General features: G+C 38.8%; 1 protein-coding gene across 4 annotated transcripts in view; it reads left to right on the top strand.

The window, feature by feature from the left end:
- SEC24D (SEC24 homolog D, COPII component) overlaps nucleotides 1-21,226 on the top strand; it is a 111,220-nt gene that overhangs the window by 39,830 nt on the left and 50,164 nt on the right. For all 4 annotated transcript variants that reach the window (XM_027103602.1, XM_027103603.1, XM_027103605.1 and 1 more), the window contains one exon: nucleotides 4,319-4,446. In XM_027103602.1, the coding sequence (XP_026959403.1) occupies nucleotides 4,319-4,446 (128 nt within the window). The remainder of the gene's footprint in view (nucleotides 1-4,318; nucleotides 4,447-21,226) is intronic.

Below are 21,226 nucleotides of genomic sequence, written 5' to 3'. Positions count from 1 at the left end.
TAATAAGAGTTCAAGCATATTTACATTTACTACCTAATATTGGATTGGCCAAAAAGTTCCTTCGGGTTTTTCTGTAACATCTTATAGAAAAACCTGAACGAACTTTTTGGCCAACCCAATATTTCTTCTTCTATTCCGGTTGCCAAAACTCTTGTTTTACCCTGTGTTAGTATTCACCTGGATTCTTACAGCAATGGACCCATCTACCTGTCTCTGATCTTTTTTCCTGCTCCCAGAAGCTATCTAGTACATTCTGAATAGATTAATTTTCTTCAGGTATTTATTTGATCATATTGCTAAAAAATGTCCCATCATTGCCCCTGGGCAAACAGGATTGGTCTTAACTCCTCATCCAGGATTCAAGACCTGGACCCAACTTATCTGGGATGTTGTAGAGAATTGTGATAGGTTCTAATACCACTTTTGCCATTTACTAACCCTTTGATTAAGTTAAGCCCCTTAACCTCACAGTGTCTCAGTTTTCTCCTCTGTAAAATCGGGTCATAGGGTATCAACCTCATAGGCGACTGTGAGATGAAAGTGAATTTACATATAACAGTCTTAGAATAATGCCTAACCCACTGGCAATTATCGTTATTATTATTATCCTTTTTGTTAGTACCACATTTCCCCCTTTTCTCAGACCCTCGGCAGCAGAGCCCCCGAACTGGATTCAGCCTACAGTCATGTTAATTAATCATACAGAATAATTTGTTTCTATTTGAATTAGTTGCCATTATATAAAAATCAGAATATTTTATGTAAAGATCCATATTTCTAGCTGGTCCCCCCCAAAATGTAAAATGTGGCAATAATAGATTGAAGATGAAAAGAAACTCAGCTTTCTTAGGTCCAGCCTTCCCCTCTTTCTGGACCCACCTGTGCAGTGAAACATGGCCAGAGAAAGGCTCACAGCCACACTGCACGGTCTGTTTAAACTCAGGACCATGAACTTCCCAGCACATTGTCCTTCCCAAGTCCTTTCACTTTTCCACTCTCCTTAGTAACTGTTTCACAATCCCTTCTGAAACCGGTAACCTCCCATCCTTTCTTTCAGCTGCTCTTACTTCCTCCTTTCTGAGAAAAGTGCACAATCAGAAGAGAGTTCTCACCATCACATCAACCCCCTGTTGTAATGTGTCATCAGGCTCTGCCTTCCTGATTTGGCCACAAATGTGCTCTGGTTGTAAGCCAGCCTCTCCTGCTGTGCACTACTCAAGTGTATTGCTACCATAAGTTTCCCTTCTTCATTCTTATGTCATCAATATTTCCTCTTTTACACAAGTATTCCCATCTTTTAAAAAATCTTCTCCTATCTTAAAAAAATAAAAATGTTCTCTTGGGCTTCCCTGGTGGCGCAGTGGTTGAGAGTCCGCCTGCCGATGCAGGGGACGCGGGTTCATGCCCCGGTCCAGGAAGATCCCACATGCCGCGGAGCGGCTGGGCCCGTGAGCCATGGCCGCTGAGCCTGCGCGTCCGGAGCCTGTGCTCCGCAATGGGAGAGGCCACAACAGTGAGAGGCCCGCGTACCGCAAAACAAACAAACAAACAAACAAACAAACAAAATGTTCTCTTGATCCACTTCTTTTACCAGCTACCCCTCTTTTCTTTGCTCCCCTCCACGATAAAACTTGAAAGGACTATTGCCAATTCCTCACCTGCCTTTCTCTCTTAAACTCACTCTAGGCAGCCCCCCTACCGCACCCCCACTCCTCACTCCCCCATTCCACCAATTCTGTCTTCCGGGTCTCCACCACCCTCCACGTTGATAAATCCAGCGGTCATGTTGATCTGGAGGCCCCGCCTGGCACAGATGCTCCTGCCGTTTCCTTGATGTACTTTCTTCACTTCACCTCCAGCACACCCAGACTCCCTTGTTTTTTCCCTTCTCAGTCCTTTAGCTGATTTCTCCTTTTCCTCTGGCTTCTTTATGTTAAGAGGACCAAGGGCTCAGTCCTCGGTCGTCTTCTCTTCTCTGGCCACCGTGATTCCCTGGGTGGCTTTAATCTAGTTTTGTGGTTTCAAATACCATCTATATGCTAAGAACTCCCAAATGTGTATCTCCAGCTCAGCTTTCAGCCCAACACCAAGACTCATGTATCTAATTGTTTACTCAGCATCACTGTTTGATTGCTTAATAGATTTCCCAAATGGACATGTCCAAACCCAGATTCCTGATCTCCACCCACACATCTGTTTAAAAAAAAAAAAAAAAAAAAACCCGTCCCCTTCCTGCAGCCTTTCTCTTTTCTGTTGGTGGCAACTTCGTGCTTCTGATTCCTCAGGCCAAAAACTTTGGAGTCATCCCTAACCCTGTCCTTCTGTCATAGCCCCCATCTTCACACCTCATACATCATGCCCATCAACAAGTAAGCCACTGTACCTTCAAAATATGTCCAGAATCTGCTGCTATCAGGCTGGTTCCCACCGCCACCCTGTTTCTCACCTTGTTACTGCACAGCCTCCAAACTGGTCTTCCTGGTTCTCCTCCCTATTACAGTCCATCCTGAAAACCACAGGTAGAGTCAACCTAAGTCCGATCACAACACTTTTCTGCTCAAAGCTTGGCAGTGTCTCCCCATTTCATTCAGAGTACAAGCCAGAGGGTTGAAAAATGGTATCAAGCATCTAGCTAATCTGGCTTCTGTGACTTCTCTGACTCCTCAACAGCTGCTGTGCCCCACTTACCCCACTGTCAGGCTCCTGACATTCCTCTACCAGGCCAGGCACGCCCTTGCCCCAGATACCTGCCAGGTAAATCCCTTGCCACCTTGGAGTCTTTGCTCAAATGTTGCCTTGTGATGAAGACCAACTCTAACTATTTAACATTGCGGCCTGCTTCCCACTGTGACACCCCTTAACCAGAAATGCTTTCTTCATAGCATTTATCATCTTCTAAGGGCCTATATAATTTACTCATTTATTGAGTTTAATACTTACTGTCTGTGTCCTCTGCAAGAACATAAGCTCTGCAAGGAAGCACCTAGTCTAAAACTTAGTAGACACTCAGTAAATATCTGATGTTCTTTTGCCAAAATATATTATAATTTAACTCAAAATTTATTTTAGATAAGTTATTCTGGTGGTTTAAAAATATTCTTCATGTCATGGATAGAGTTTTAATTCTCATGTATGTCTTGAAAAAAATATTTGGTCAGGAAACCTAATGTGTTTTCTAAATAGATTAGGGTGTTTAAAATATAATATTTTTATTATTTATTTTATTTATTATTTTTTTGCGGTACACGGGCCTCTCACTGTTGTGGCCTCTCCTGTTTTGGAGCACAGGCTCCGGACGCGCAGGCTCAGCGGCCATGGCTCACGGGCCCAGCCACTCTGCGGCACATGGGATCTTCCCGGACCGGGGCACGAACCCGTGTCCCCTGCATCAGCAGGCGGACTCTCAACCACTGCGCCACCAGGGAAGCCCATATTTCTATTATTTAGAATTTTCATTTCTAAATTGAATTTCAAGTTTAGAAAAAAAACTCATAGTCAAATGGAATCACATTTGACAAAGTATAACTTGCTGATGTGAAATGGCATACAAATACTTACCTTTCCCATAGCAGATGTATTGATAGAAGAGGATGAAGAAGAAATTTTATTCTTATGTTTTGTACCTTTGCTTTATTTCTCCCATTGAATCTAAACACCTCTCAAGTCTCTGAGCATCTATATTAATACCCGGCTTCTGAAAAATAATAATAAGTTTAAAATCTCTTATATTTTTGCAGTAGAATGCAGAGTGTTTTATTTTACAAGAAACTACAGTGTGCTTAGACTATGGATTGTAAAGTTAGACAATACTACCTTTTTTGTAGAAATCATGAAGAAGTTTTACAAAGAAGACAATGCATTGTCTAGAAGTACTTTATTTTTTTAATAAATTTTATTTATTTATTTATTTTTGGCTGCGTTGGGTCTTCATTGCTGCACACGGGCTTTCTCTAGTTGCGGCGAGCGGGGGCTACTCTTCATTGCGGTGTGCATTTTTCATTGTGGTGGCTTCTCTTGTCATGGAGCACAGGCTTCAGTAGTTGTGGCACACGAGCTCAGTAGTTGTGGCTCGCAGGCTCAGTAGTTGTGGTTCGCAGGCTGTAGAGCTCAGGTTCAGTAGTTGTGGCACACAGGTGTAGTCACTCCGCAGCATGTGGGATCTTCCCAGACCAGGGCTTGAACCTGTGTCCCCTGCATTGACATTCTTAACCACTGTGCCACCAGGGAAGTCCTAGAGGTACCTTTATAAATATTTAAATATTATAGGGCAGATTTTTTTTCTAAGCCGATTTTAAGTATGCATCCTTGAATATTTCAGGTAATGCAAGTCCTCGATACATCCGTTGCACAACATACTGTTTCCCATGCACGTCAGATATGGCCAAGCAAGCTCAGATTCCATTAGCTGCCATCATCAAACCCTTTGCCACGATTCCCTCAAACGAGGTAAGTGATAAAAAAAAATTCAGTAATTTATCAATTCCAGAATTTTTCTTTCATCATTATTTCTCTATGCATTATTCTGTATTGTAAACAGAAAGCTGGAGTATATATAATGTGAAAAACATGTAGTCATTCACTTCATTAAGAAAACAAAAATCTGGCAAACTATGTTTTTTGGCATCCTGTATTCCAAACACTGATGGGCTAGGTCACTTTTTGGCTTAGTGTAACAATGCACATATATGGGAAATATGGACTATCACACAGTGACAAACACCCATACCTCTTGTGAGGCCCTTATGCCCTAGTTCAGGGCCCCAGTATCTAGGTGCTCAGGTAAAGGAAGATAATAGAGCCTAAGGTCCTTGGTCTTACTACTACATCTGCTTTAATAATCACTGGGCCAAGATGCTCATAAACTCCTATTTAAAGTCAGCATGATTAGAAAGCATGAGGTAGATAAATCTGTATCTTTCAACTGGGAAAGATGTGCCCAATTTATAGTTAATGGGGAAAAAAGACAAGAAGTGGTATACATTTAAGATTTCTGATATTAGGATGCTGTTAGTGGATATTATGATCAGGGCATCTACTCTATGCAGCTGCCATTTCTCCTTTTGATGCCCCTGAGTGGTGGATACCCACATGCACGTGGAGACAGACACAAGGTACTATAGCAGAGATGGTCAGATGGGAGGTGAAGAAAAGCCTTACTTCTGACTGGAATTTCCTTACAGTGGTCCAGTAAGCTAGGCTGAACTGAATTCTTGATTCCTTTCGCTCACTAGAAGGCCGAAGCCTCAGATTCTCTTCCCAATTTAAACCTCAGCTTGGCTTTAGTGATCCTTTGAGGTCGCTGATCTAACGCACACCTAGAAGCACCTGAGCAAGAGGTAGAGCATCTCTAAGAATAGATTTGTACCCTTTCTTGGGCCAGTCACGCCAGCCGGGATGGGGGGTAAAGTGGCCTGGGATGGGGAGGCGGCCTGCTTTGTGTCCCCTCAGGGAGGGAAGAAAGAGTAGAGAGACAGTGTCCACATGGGCAGTGGCCTTTGAGATGTCCACTTACTCGTTTTATGAGTGTAGCAGAATGCTGCCATCTCTTCTTTTTGAGAGTATAGTGAACTGGGTTAGAGCTGGGCATAGAAGACAGACTGGGCTATTCCTAAAATCCAGTCTTACATGCAGTGTGGTCTCATAGTTGTAAATCAAGAAGTACATTCAGTATTTACTTATTTTAGACATGGTGTCTTCTATGATGGTCCCAGAAATTTAATGTAATGCTCATAAACTTCTCTTTAAAATCTCTATACTTAATAAAGTGGACCAATATATAATGACAAAGAGATCCATGCTAAATAAGATATATGTGTTTTGAATACTAGCTAGCTATTTTAACCAGATATTTTTCAACATTTTATTATGAAAATGTTTGAACATACAGAAAATTTAAAAGAATTTTACAGTGAACGCCTATATACCTGCCACCTAGATTCTACCATTAACATTTAACTACACTTGTTTTATCACACATTGACCCATCTGTCCATCAATCCATCTTTTTTATGCATTTCAAAATGAATTGCAGTTATAAGTATACTTCCCCATAAATACTGCAGCATGCATATCATTAGCCAGGGTTTAATATTTGGTTATATATTATTTTTCCTTTTGCAACAAAATTCATTTACAATAAAATGCACATATCTTAAACATTTTACTGAGTTTTGACAAATGCGTACACCTGTGTAATCCAAACCCCTGTCAAGATGTGGCACATCACTATCACCCTAGAAAGTTATCTCATGCCCCTTCCTCAGTCAGCCTCCCAGCCCTTCTCATAACCTCCCTTCTCTGACAACCATTGTTCTGATTTTTTTTTTCCCACCGTAGATTTGTTTTGCCTGTTCTAGGTCTTCACATAAATAGACTTACAGAGTCCAAATTCTTTTGTGTAAGTTTCTCTCACCCAGCATCATGTTTTAAGGAGCCATCACGTTGTTGCCAGTTTCAGTGGTTTGTTCCTTTTTTATTGCTGAACAGTATTTCATTGTGTGGATATACCAGTTTGCTTATCTACTCCTTTACTGATGAACAGCTGGGCAATTTCTACGTTTTGGCTTTTGTGAATAAAGCAGCTTCTATAAATATTCTAGTACAAGTCTTCCTGTGGATATGTATTCATTTCTCCTGGATTAATACCTGTGAGTAGATTGCTGGCTAATGGGGTACATGTTTATTTAGTTTTATAAGAAGCTGCCAGATCATTTTCCAAAGTGGTTATATGGTTTTACAGTCCTTTCAACATGGTATCTGAGTTCCAGTTGCTCTGCATCCTCTCCAACCTTTGGTATTGTCTTTTTAATTTTGGCAGTTCTGATGGCTGTGTAGTAGTATCCATGAGAGATTTTTTTTTTAATCTTGATCCTTTGAACAAAATTTAAAGTACTAGTGAATAGTATCACACCCACGTACATACCACCATCATTAACAAATATTAATATTTTGTCGTATTTGCTTAAGATCATTTTCTGAGAATTAAAACTTCATAGCTACGTAGGATGTCTCCTCTAATCAGGCCATTCTTCTCTTCCCCCCCACTCCAGACACAAACACTAATGAATTTGATGTGTAATCCTTCCTACATGTGGATTTTATATATTGACTTCATATGCATGTATCCATAACGATATGTAGTATTTTTTGCTTTTTAATGAATCAGTTACTTTTAAATAAGTAAAATATAAACATTCAAAAGATGAAAAGGGTATACAATGAAAAAGGTCCATTCCTGGGCTTCCCTGGTGGCGCAGTGGTTGGGAGCCCACCTGCCGATGCAGGGGACACAGGTTCGTGCCCCGGTCTGGGAAGATCCCACATGCCGCGGAGCGGCTGGGCCCGTGAGCCACGGCCGCTGAGCCTGCACATCCGGAGCCTGTGCTCCGCAGCGGGAGAGGCCACAGCAGTGAGAGGCCCGCGTACCGCAAAAACAAAAAAACAACGGTCCATTCCTACCCCTCTACTCCACTCCCCACCCTTACAGACAGTTTTTACCCATTCTTTGTGATTCCTCCTAGAAATAAATATGCATATACCAGCATATCAATATCCATCCTTAAAAAAAAATAAATATATAAATGATAGTATAGCACACACACTGTTCGGCCCTGTTCTTTTTTCAGTTAATATGACTGGCACTTCATTCATGTTGCTACCTACAGAGCGGCCTCATCCTTTGCAACAGCTGTGTAGTATGATATATTAGTAAGACAAACACTGTTGTAACTGTAGGTGTCAATTTTAAGTTACCTACAGATTTCAGAAATGTGAAAATTTAAGAACATGAATCCTAAAATTGAAGGAAATATGTTAACATAATGTACATGGGATTGCTGCAGATGCGCACGCTGTCTTACTCATTCCCATACTGTCTGAATCTTTCTACAGTGATCTTCTGTTATTTTCATAATCAGGAGAAGATGACAGTTCTACCCTGAAAGAAATCTAGGCAGCAACTTTATTGTTTATCAGTGTGGGATGTATGCTCCCCAGCAGGGTTAGCTTGAGTGCATCTTGTTCATGGCAATGAGTTTGCAGTTTTCACTACATGCTAGCAAAAAACCTCTCCTCCCTGCCCCCTCCCCACTAGACAGCTGACCTGGGTCATGCATGCAAGGAACAGAACAAAATTCAACGTTCTCCAGGCCCCAAACCAGAATGTGTAACCACCCTCTTGTTATCACCATTTCATATTAACAATGAAATTATTCAGTAACGTTTCCTGAAAATGAAACCTTGTATTTAGTTTTTTGGTTGAAAAAAGGTTTCAAACATTAGTCCAAACCTCCCGCTAAACGTATATACACATTCCATACACACACTGAATGTGTGTGCTTTCTATTTTCTGAAGTTGTTTGCTCTAACCAAATAGCACCTTCTCACCAGCATAAGGTTTTCCCTTAGTGAAACTTATGCTGTATTTTAGTTTCTGTGCTTTCCAAAGTAATAAGTAGATGAGTTTAGAGTGATGGCTTATTTTCAGAATCTGACTTAGGGTGAAACTCTGCTTAAGCAAATAACACACTCTAGTCTTTTCATGTTGCTGTAGACCCTGTGTGCTGACCAGGTAAACGTATTTTCTCTATTCAGGCGCTCTCTACAGAAGCCTTTCCTTTTTTCTTAGACCTTCAAGAACAGGATTACTCAAAGATATATTTATGTATTCTACATATGAATATTTATATATAATTAATTTATATATATTATATATATAATTGAGGTAAAATCAATGAACAAAATTGTAAGCTATTTAATGGATATACTGTATTTGAGAAGGATTACTATATATTCTTATATAACAGTGTGTCCTGGGTTGAATGAAGACATTCTCTATTTTAAAGAATACTTTAACTTTTATTTGTTGGAATAGACTTAAAGGTGAAAAAAAAAGAAATGTAAAAGGGATGCTAAAACACCAGGAAGAAGTTCCTAAATGTTGTGCCCTCAAGAAAGTTGTCTCCCTCTTTGGGCGTTTAACTGGACCTGAACGTGGAGAGCCGCTAGCATTAGGGAACCATCACTGCTCCTCTCTGCCACTGCCTGGATGAAAGTCTAGGTCACCAAGCATCTGGGCCTTCTTGGCAGCTTCCCCTCTTGTGGTTTCCATGACACCTTTTCTGGTGTATTTTTTCCTGCTTCACAAGCAGGGAACATTTGAGTTCCCTTTGTTGTCTTCCTGACATCTAATATTGGGGTTCATTAAGGCTTGGGCTTAGGGTCTCCTCTTTTCTCTTGCATACTCCCTGTCCCCCCAAGGACTTAGGTATCATCTATAACAGCTACTAGAGTAGCTAGAGAGAATAATAGTAGTCAAAACTTATAGAGTACTCATTGAGCACGATTATAAGTTTTTAAATGTATGTTTATTTATTTCATCCTCACATAAACCTATTTATTGTTCCATTTTAGATATAAGGAAACAGGCACAGAGTTAGATAACTCATTAAGGCCAACGGCTGCTAAGTAACAGAGCTAGGATTCCAAGCCAGGCAGTCAGAACCCGAGTCCCTAACTCTAAATCACTATGCTGTTGCTCCCTTATTCATTCATCCCTATATCTGTAACCCCGCATTCACATATCCAAATGCCTTTCTGAAATCTCTCCTTGGGTAACTTATAGACCCCTCAAACTTAACATGCTCAAAAGTGAATTTCTGATCTCTACACCCTAAGCCTGTTCATACTTCCACATATCCATAAATGGCATTATCATTTATTTAATTGTTCAAGCCCAAAGCTAAACAATTAGCGCTAATAATAGAAAATAAGGGGCATGCTGATTTTTGATATTTATAACCTATAATCAGGGAAATAAGTTTTAAAGTATGTTTCTTGAAGGTAAATGAATTACATGAATACTGCTATTCTCCCTGTGAATAACATTTTAATTTATTTTCCTCTAGAATAAATGGCTTGCTTATTTTTAGGTATAGTAAAACTTTCCTACAAGGAAAATCCAGATAAGGATTTTATTCCTTATCTGACTAATATTACCATCAATACTGCAATTTAAAAAAAGATATCCTGATATGGCATTGATCAAAAGGATTTATTTAGTACAGTTTTGTGTTTTTTTTTTTTTTTAAGTCCTGTTGTTTGACAGAACCATTAAAGCATGTCATGGTGTTAGCAACGGACTATAAAAATAAACCTAGCCCGGGCAGTTACCATCTCAGAATGTTCCTTGTGAGCGTTTGCTTTGGAGATGTATGCTATTTCCAAGGGCATATCTGTGTCATCTTTGTTTAATATTTCATATTCCTTACCATAAATTTTAACTTTTTTTGGTATGTGTTTTATATGAAACCCATTGCCATATTTAATATACTTAACTATGAGGTATTTATTCAGCAAAAGTAATCAGTTATCTTGTAAGCTCTTTTGCTTAGTAACCTGTGATTTTATTTTTGATGCCGTATTTTAAGACTGAGGTAGAAATGGTATAGATTTCCAGCACAAAGGATTGAAGATTATACTTAATTTTGCATTTTCTTCAAAATAGGAAATCTTTAGATTTTGGGCAAGTACATACGTCATCTAATTATACATGAAATTAAATAATTTCACCTATAAACCAGATGGCAGAAGCTTTTACTCCATCTGTGAATAGATTCAGGAATATCTGTGTATTTTTTTTAGATTATAAACGGATATAACAGTCAAAGTAATTTCCTTCCTTATTGAATTAATTTAATCAGATAAATTTTTATCCAAGACTTTAAACTTCACTTGATTTATAATCCCCTACTTACTTTATAGGAACTGAGCTGGACTTTAGGAACATGGGGAAAAACAAGACCAGTTATTCTTGTCTAGAACGTATAGAAAATTTGCTGGGACAGAGCTAATTTTTGTACAGTGTGAAAAAGGCTGTAATGGAAATAATCTCATTCTTTGGAGTTTAGGTTCAGGGAAATTTTACATTAGTTATGACTTAATGAATAAAGAAGTTTGTACTGTTATTAAATACTGTTTAAATTATTTTTCTTTATGATTATTCATATTCTGATAGATTCGGTAGGTATGAAGAAGATGCCATTGGAAAGAAAAAGGGTTGGATGTCAATGAACTGACAAATGAGGTTAACAAAAAGGGAAAAGACTGTAAGAGAATAAACTAAACACCAACACATTACGTCCACATCCATCACCTGCAGAGAGCGTTGCTTGGTCATACACTTGACCTAGCCAGTCTTGCTGGCATGAGTTGGCAGAGTTTAGGCAGAGTTTCCACTGCTGTTTAATGCATCAAAGGAAAAAAATTCTGCCTCACTGTAGTATTTTGTTTGTGTGTCAACAACTTTTTTAAAGGAAGATAGCTTGTGGAATGGGTGTTATCCGAGTTTTATAGGTATAGAAGTTCTACAGGTTCTGGGGCAATGAAAGTCACACAGCTAATAAGTAATGCTGCCGGAGCTCGAGTTTCCAAATTCCGAGTTCTTTCAGCAACATCTGCCTTGTCGAGGTTTTATTTGGTTAAACACATAAAGTAGCATTCCTTTCTCTTGCTGGCAGTTGTTTTAGCAATGGGCCTCCTGTTTCTGCAAGCTTGTGAGTTATCTTGACATGTCCATCTTAGACCTCTTTTCTTGAAGTCTTTTGACTTCAAGCTGCTGCTTAGTACTCCCTGAAGGCAAAGACCATCCAGAATCTGGCAGTGGGCTGGGCATACAGTAGAGGTTCTAGGTGAGAATGCATTCTTCTGAGGATTGGGTAGACATGACATTTAAAAGACAAAGACAAATCAAACTACAAAACAGTGGTTGATTTCTAGGTATTTTAGGCTTCTGACAGACTCTGTGGATAAAGAAAAAAATCATTTGAGAGATCATAGATATATTCTATCACATTAATGAGAGAGGTTATATTTCATTATAGAGCAGAACAGCTAAACAAGTAGGAAGAATTTTTGACCATATAAAGATATTTCAGAAACCAATAAAAATTGACTACTTTCTCCAAAGCACCATAGATAGTAATCAATAGGTGGAACACCTGTTGGATCAGGAGCCAGGAAATGACTGTAGGTCTCCGCTGTGCCTTGTATTGTGACCTTGGGCGCCATTCCCAAGAGGGAGAAGCCTGGCTCAGATGTTCTATAAATCTAGAAGGCTGCTAGTGTCTGCTTTACTTTTCCACTCTTTACTGGACTTTCAGCGTGGATTACCATGTATTTGTCACAAATCCTATGTGTTATTAGAAATATATGTGAGTATGTTGTACAACCCAACCCAAAGGGGTTTCATTTATATTATGCTTTTAGTATAAGAAATCTGTAGTATATTATTCACTTTAAAAAGCACATGAAGATTGTGAGACTATGCATTTTTTATATATAGCCCCAATTTAGCTAGCTTTAGTGATAAATATGCTCTGAAATGAAACTGATTACTGCATAATATTGTGTCCTTTGAAGAACTTAAAGAAGACATATCTTAAATTATTTTAAAATGAAAGCTTCAAAAACCTGAATCTATTTTTTAATATGTGCATTGTAGTCTTAAATTGTTTGCTTTAATGCAATATTTTAAAAGTATTAATATAAAAACTTGGAAAAATAAAATCAATATACTCGTGTAGAAATAGAATTACGAATATAACACTTAAAATACTTAACGTATAGGACTTCCCTGGTGGCGCAGTGGTTGAGAGTCCGCCTGCCGATGCAGGGGACACAGGTTCGTGCCCCAGTCCGGGAAGATCCCACATGCCGCGGAGCGGCTGGGCCCGTGAGCCATGGCCGCTGAGCCTGCACATCCGGAGCCTGTGCTCCGCAGCGGGAGAGGCCACAACAGTGAGAGGCCCGCATACCGCAAAAAAAAAAAAAAAAAAAAGTATAAAGTTACTTTAGAAACTAAATCTTATCCCTTAAGGATTTTGGCCACTGTTTGTATAGTGCTACGAAAAAGTACTATGAAAAAGCTAGGCAGCTGAAGAACAGAATGTAATCCCTTTTTAGAATGGTGTTATAGCAAACATACGGGGAGAGTCACATTTGTCAGGTCAAAGGTTGTTAGAATTCTATTTTAAGTTACAATTTAGAAGTTTAAATATACCAAGCTTATGTTTTCAATCACAGAATTATTCATGTAACTCTTTAGTTTTATTTTTTTTAATTAAATGGAGAGTAACATCAGGAGAAACAAGAATGAAAAAGAAAGCATTCTTCCTCGGTTTAACTTTCAGTGAATCCAGGTGTGGGTTTTATGACCTTCACTGCCTGGCAATTGAGTATACAGCATCCATCACATAGCAGCCGAGAAGACCAGGCTCCCTGGATGTAGAATGCTGGGCATCTGTGAGGAGCCACCACAGGAGAGGAAGTATGTTAGAGCCTCTCACTATCATTTTCATCAATTCTAAGGCCCACATTTTCTCACATTTTCTTCACATTTTAACATTTCTAAAAGAGAAATATATCTTCCTAACAATGACTTCTTAGCATTGTGTCATGTTGAGTTGGAAGCTTTGATGAGATTTTAGAATCAGTGAAGTACACTGTTTCTACACTGCTTTGTTATTACTAACTTCAGTCACATTTTATGGATATTTAGGTAATACAAGAACTTAACATTTCTGCAGTTGATGTGTCTCCTCAGTGCTCAAGTATACGAAAGTCAAAATTTTAAAGGTTTTTATTTGAAAGTTTCCTAAGCAACAAGTTCTCACTGAATAAAAGGCTAAAAAAAATTAATAAAGTCATATTTTTAAGGGTGGAAGGAAGAGAAAGCCCTATGCAAACTGTAATTTGAAATTGTTTCATGAAATGTTTGAAAATAGCACCTAAGTTTGTCTGATGCACAAGTGATTTGGGGACCAGTTCTTTGTCAGGAATTGAACGTCGTGTGGGTAAGGTGGTACAGGCAGGAATTTGAGCGTCAATGAAGTTGGGTGCACAAATTGACTACCACTTCTAGCAGTATGACCTTGAAAATTTTTACTTAACTTTTTTGAACCTCATTTCTCTCATAAAATTATAACACCACTTAACTCTTAGTTGTTTAAAAATAAAATAAACTGGTATGAGAAATGATATCTTTATCATTAGTTATGATTATTTTCTGTACCATGTAAATTCCTGTTAGGAAAATTTAATTTGATCCAACAGTCATTGATTTGGGGTTTCTACTATGTGCAAGGAAGAGAAGTATGAAAACTACAGTAATTTAAATTTACCAGAAGTGTATACATCTAAGAGAGATATTATCATACCCCTTCAGCGATTCTAGCTACATATCTTACATAAGAAGAAGGAGGAAACTGATGTGGATGCCACAGTTTATATTCATATAAAAGGGAAAGAGCTACTCATTTACGTTTTTTAAAAAATGTTGCATGGTCTCTGTCATTTGACATTACATCACTATTTTCTATTTTTACTATTCAAATGATAGACACCCACCGTTATATAAACATTTCTATAGCTTTTGTTTTTTCATAAGGTGCTTCATGGACGTTTGCTGGAATAATTTTCTCTCCATCTCCCACACACTGTCCTGTCCTTTTAGCCTAGTTAATTACTATTCACCTTTTAGATTTCAGTTCAAGGTCACCTCCTCCGGATAGCTTTCCAGGATACCCCACATTATACTCCCTGGAGCTCTCCTAATACTATGTATCACCGTTTGCAATTTTGTATTTGTGTATTTGATTCCTGTCTTTCTCCCACTAGGTTCTATGAGGGTAAGGACCACCTGTAATTTTTCCTCACTATTTTATTCCCAAGACCTAAAACAGTTCCTGGAAAACCTTTGTGTTAAATCAATATTTAACATGATAGTTTCATTCCACAATATCATTTGTATTTGGAAGTAAATTAGACTTTTGAGGCCAAGTAATTTGATGAGATTTTCACATAGAGATCTATGCTGAAACACTTATTGAGCATGTACTTTATGTAAAAATGCTGCATTTGCTACTGAACAAGTTCCAAGGTAATTTAAAAAGGAACTGACAGGGCTTCCCTGGTGGCGCAGTGGTTGAGAGTCCGCCTGTTGATGCAGGGGACATGGGTTCGTGCCCCGGTCCGGGAGGATCCCACATGCCGCGGAGTGGCTGGGCCCGTGAGCCATGGCCACTGAGCCTGCGCATCCGGAGCCTGTGCTCCGCAACGGGAGAGGCCACAACAGTGAGAGGCCCGCGTACCGCAAAAAAAAAAAAAAAAGGAACTGACAATCCAGGAGCCAAGTTGTGCTGACTAGGATAATAGTTGCTTAAAGAATTTCCTGGACAGTAAAATTCTTCGTACGTTTAGCTTAGGTTTCACTTTATTCTCCCGCCCAGTATTTGTTTCTTTCCATATCATCTCACTATAAAGTGAAGATGTACTCTGTGTGTGTGTGTGTGTGTGTGTGTGTGTGTGTGTATTTATGAGAGGGGGGAGGATATATGGACATGTTTTAAAAAAAGGATTAAAATCTTTAAAATGTTATTATTTGGGAAAATAAGAGCATCTTTGACTTTCTTGAACAATATATCTGCAAAATACAGGTAAAACAGAAGAGCCATAATGATGAACTCTAGTGTATGTAGATATCATGGAACTCATCCACCACAAAGTTCACTCTTTTTAAAAAAATAATTAATTTTTGGCTGTGTTGGGCCTTCGTTGCTGCGCGTGGGCTTTCTCTAGTTGCAGAGAACAGGGGCTACTCTTCGTTGAAGTGCATGGGCTTCTCACTGCAGTGGCTTCTCTTGTTGCGGAGCACAGGCTCTAGGCGCGCAGGCTTCAGTAGTTGCAGCACGTGGGCTCAGTAGTTGTGGCTCGTGGGTTCTAGAGCACAGGCTCAGTAGTTGTGGTGCACGGGCTTAGTTGCTCCGCGGCATGTGGGATCTTCCCGGACCAGGGCTCAAACCCGTGTCCCCTGCATTGGCAGGCAGATTCTTAACCACTGCGCCACCAGGGAAGTCCCAAGTTCACTCTTCTTAATCCAGAACTGAACTACCAAGGTAAATTGATGTATATCATAGTCTTTAACATGAGCATGAGATTTAAGTTTCTTTTTGTTTACTATATTCCATACTCTCTTCTCCTCCACAGTTTAAAAAGTTTTGAAAAACTCTTTTATATAAGTACTTCAAACATCAGTTTTGTCTGCATTTCTCCTTTTCCTGTAGAAAAAGGATAGAAAATTTATTAGCTCATATTTATCAATTTTTATTATTTATTTGATAAATTAAAAAGTCATCTTTCCTCTCCTTCCAGCTCATTATTGATATATAATAAATATATAAATGTGTTTATTTCTCTAGATGCTGTCAAATTGGTCACACACATTTTTTAAATTAAAAATTTCTTCTCAACTTTTTTTAAAACCCTGTTTTCAAGTCTTACCTCCCAATGTCTTTGGTCTATTTGCCCAGATCAAATTAACTCACAAAAGATGATTTGCTGCATTACTTGGAAGTGGCCTGGCCAGTGCATGGGGCTGTCCACCAGGGATGGTGACCTTGATAGCACATCGGACTGCATGAGTCTTAGAGTCCTGTATTTTTTTCCCACTCTAAAAGCAATTCATATAAAAAGCTTGGATACATGTGTAGCTTCTGTAGGTGTCAACTCTGAAAAGGGAAATAGTAATTTGACTTTTCTGATATCCTTATTTACAGAATCAGTTTTATAGTCACATGAATTTTTAGGAATTTTTCAATTGTTTTGTACAACATAATCTGGGCAATAATACATTGTTTTGTGATATGATGAGCAGTGTCCATTTTTATGAAGGATTACTAATTTACTTTATTTCAACAAGATTTTTTTTTCTTTTTTTATTGAAGTATAGTTGATTTACAACGTAGTGTTAATTTGAAGTGTACAGCAAAGTGATTCAGTTATACATACACACATATATATATATATATATTTTTTTTTTCAGATTCCTTTCCCTTACAGGTTATTACAAAATATTGAGTATAGTTCCTTGTGCTAAACAGTAGGTCCTTATTGGTTATCTGTTTTATATATAGTAGTGTATGTATGTTAGTCCCAAACTCCTAATTTATCCCTCCCCCTCCTTTTCCCCTTGGTAAACATGTTTCTTTTCTATGTCTATGGCTCTATTTCTGTTTTGTATATAAGTTTATTGTGTCATTTTCCCCCTAGATTTCACATATAAGGGGTATCATATGATATCTGTCTTTCTGTGTCTGGCTTACTTCACTTAATATGACAGTCCATGAAATAATGGAAAAGGATAGAAAATTTATTAGCTCATATTTATAATGCAAATGACATTATTTCATTCTTTTTTATGGCTGAGTAATATTCCATTGTATAAATATACCACATCTTCTTTATCCATTCATCTGTTGGTGGACATTTAGGTTGCTTCCATGTCTTGGCTATTGTAAATAGTGCTGCTGTGAACATTGGGGTGCAAGTATTTTTTCAAATTAGAGTTTTGTCCAGATATGTGCCCAGGAGTGGGAATGCAGGATCATACGGTAGCCCTATTTTTAGTTTTTTAAGGAACCTCCATACTGTTCTCCATAGTCGCTGTACCAACTTGAATTCCCACCAACAGTGTAGGAGGGTTCCCTTCTCTACACACCCTCTCCAGCATTTATAATGTGTAGACTTCTTCATGATGGCCATTCTGACTGGTGTGAGGTGATATTACATTGTAGTTTTGATTTACATTTTTCTAATAATTAGTGATGTTGAGCATCTTTTCATGTGTGTCTTCTTTGGAGAAATCTCTATTTAGATCTTCTGCCCATTTTTTGATTGGGTTGTTTGGGTTTTTTGATATTGAGCTGTATGAGCTCTTTATATATTTTGGAAATTAATCCCTTGTCGGTCATATCATTTGCAAATGTTTTCTCCCATCCTGCATGTTGTCTTTTTGTTTTCTTTATGGTTTCCTTTGCTGTGCAAAAGCTTTTATGTTTAATTAGGTCCCATTTGTTTATTTTTGTTTTTATTTCCATTACTCTAGGAGACGGATCCAAAAAGATACTGCTGCGATTTATGTCAAAGAGTGTTCTGCCTGTGTTTTCCTCTAGGAGTTTTATAGTATCAGGTTTTACATTTAAGTTTCTCATCCATTTTTAGTTTATTTGTGTATATGGTGTTAGAGAATGTTCTAATTTCATTCTTTTCCCTGTATCTGTCCAGTTTTCTCAGCACCACTTATTGAAGAGACTGTCTTTTCTCCATTGTATATTCTTGCCTCCTTTGTCATAGATCAATTGACCGTAGGTGCGTGGGTTTATTTCTTTCTATGCTATTCAACAGGTATTGAATTCAACAAACATTTACTCTTTACCCAGTATGTGCCAGGTACTCTTCTTGGTCCTGGGATATGTCAGTGAACAAAACAGACAAAGACCTCTGCCCTCATCGAGCTCACATTTTAACAGAAAGAGGCAAGACAATGAACCTGATAATAAGAAAATTATTGAACAAATGGAGGAGGGAAAAAGTAGAGCAGATTGTGGGATGAGAACTGCCCGTGGGAGGGGGTAGAGTGCAGGTTTCTGATTGAATAGTTTAGACAGGTATGCTTGATTGAGAGGGTGTCATTTAAATAGTAGACTTGACTCATGAATAGGGGGGAACATTTTGAAGGTGTTTTCATGGCTGTAAAGAAGTGAGATAAATGGAGGGAAGACTTGTAATTCTGTCAGAGAGACAGAGGAAGTTTGCCTCTGGGCTTATTATTTTTAACGCTTTCATCTTTAAAGTGGAGTATTTTACAACTTTCCTTTGAGGAACAAAAAACTGCCAATCATTTTGTTATGGAAGAAACAAACTTGATTCATAGTTTTTAAGTCTACAATATATTTTCATCATCTGCGGAACATTGTGCGTTCTTATAGCAGTTGAAGCAATTAAACATGGCTTCTGCAAGTGGTCTATCATTAGACAGCAAAATGTAATTCTTCCTTAGGGACCAAAGATAAACTATAATAGGTCAAAGTTTAAAAGAAATGTGGGAAAATGTCTCTCAGCTATAGAATTCCTGAATATCATAGCTCCTTGAGAGGGAATGTCTTACTCAAATTGCCAACATGTGTTCCAGGAAGAAAAATGAGGCTGATCTTTGCAAATATACCCGTAACTTGAAAGACTGCATCAGCATAACCCAATCCAAACAGAGCAGTTTTTGGTTAAGAATCATTTCTCACGGTTTATAATTTAGTCATGAACTATGACTTCCATTCAGGAAAACTGGTATTATGGTGCTCTCCGAACTGCACTGGTATTTATTTTCCCTTTCGAAACTCTGGATGCCCCGTCACGAGGAGCAGCCCTTTCATAGACTTCAGCATATAGTCCAATTTGACCTTCCCACTAAAAAGTCCCCCTGGCATTAGAGGGCCTGGGGAGAAAGGTCACAGCTGTGTTTGCTTTAAGATGCTATTGGCCATTGCAAGAGAAGAGTCTCCCGGTATAGTTATTTGTTGGGATGAACTTATTTAACATATTAAGGTTTTTCACACCCACACCTAATCTTCTGTGATAAAAGAATTGGCAAATATCCTCATGTCCAAACGTGACTTCTGTATTTTCCTTCTTCCTTCATTTTTTTTGTTTTCATTCAGACTTAAGTTTTTCCTTTTCCCCTCCCTTCCTCCCTCCTTTTCTTATCATGTATTCAGTAAATATTTATTGAGCATATACTCTGAAATACAGGCCCTGGGGATCAGTGGTGAACCTGAGGTTTACCTAAGCTGTTGAGGAATGAATTTTTTTATAGTTAGAAATTTACCTTAAAAATTAGATCTAATATTCAAACATCTTTTGAGTTTATGTTTAAAAGTTTTTAGGAATTGAATAAAATACAGGGGATGATGAAGCAAACAGAAATTCTAAAGATTCCCTCATGGTAATTGTAAAACATATGATAGAATTTACTAATTGATAGGCAGGTTTCAGAACCTATACCAACCATTCTTCCAAAGACATGATTTTTGTTTTGTGAATGGTGAAATCTCTTAACTGTGTTCTGTCAGAATTGTTACTGTGCAGCAACAACTGACTTGAGATGAGAGAGAGAGAGAGAAACCTGGCCAGTGAGGACATACTACTCGACCTGGCTTTGACAACTCTCCATAAAATCACTCCATCCTTCCTCTTTATCTTCCTTCTTAGCTGGACTAGGCTACTTGCATGCTACTCACCAACAGATCTTCCCGAGTTGTGCTGTTCTCACTCTTCCCTCTCTGTCAGTCAGTGGAAGTGTATCTCTGAGTAACTACCCGCCTTGAAAGAATGCTTTATTGACCACTCCCCCGTGCCCAGCCCTGCCCCCCCCCACCACCACAAGTGATTTCTTCTTTTGTCTGTGCCTTTTGCTTAGCACCTGTCATGAACTGCCCCTGAGTCATGGTGGTATATTTGTGGGTACCTGGTGGATATTCTGTTCGTTCATTCAAGAACTATCACTGCCCACCCTCTCAGGTATTGTGCCACAGGAGACACGCGATAAAACAAACGGTAGACCTATGAGGCATGGGTCTGAGAATTTAGCAGTGACGCTGAAAAGTAAAGCATTGTGATGAGTGCTGTTGGGCACGAGGTCATATGGTAACACACAGCTGAAATGCCCAAGCCAGCCCTGAGGGGCCAGATTGAGACTTGGTCCCAGTTTAGACAAGTCAGGAGGAGGGAGGGATACCCCTTCTGTTGTAACAGGAGGGAGAAAGGAAGACCTTAGGTAGGTGCTGGTAAATCCGTGGGGAAGAGTCAAGGGAGTTCCTCTCTGAGGTTTTTTGTTTTTCCTTAAGAGCAATGCGGCAAAGCTACCTGTTAAGGGCGGTGGGAGGAAAGCTTATTCGAAGGATAAAATGGAGTTTAAAAGATGTAAAATAGCTCCTGTAGAGAAAGAGAGAGAGAAATGGCAGGAGACACTTCATGGGTACCAGGGACCACCAAGGGCTTGGTTCAAGTCACAGACTATGTGTGATGGCAGCTTTCTCTGAAACTATGTGCTTTTTCTACAGAAGCGAGCTGCAAGCTGTTTCTGAATGTTTCACACAGAAAATGAATGGGGGTTCAAGCTATAGCTCTGCAGTTTGTTGGACAAGTCACTGCCCCTCACATGTCCATTCCCTTCTGAACAGCATGGATGACAATTCCCACTGCCAGGGTTGTTAGCATCTCAACGTCACGATTAGATTTTATATACACGAAAGCATTTAAAACTATTGAATATAAATCATACAGATGACAGTTATGATCTTTCATATATTATAAATTTGAATCAGTAACGTTTTCCAGG

This window comes from Aethalodelphis obliquidens, unplaced genomic scaffold (assembly GCF_003676395.1).
Source record: "Aethalodelphis obliquidens isolate GAN/ISIS:26980383/991018 unplaced genomic scaffold, ASM367639v1 scaffold6, whole genome shotgun sequence".
NCBI classification, from domain to species: domain Eukaryota; kingdom Metazoa; phylum Chordata; class Mammalia; order Artiodactyla; family Delphinidae; genus Aethalodelphis; species Aethalodelphis obliquidens.
The sequence above is the reverse complement of the archived record's forward strand: the minus strand, read 5'-3'. Positions and strand labels throughout refer to the sequence as shown.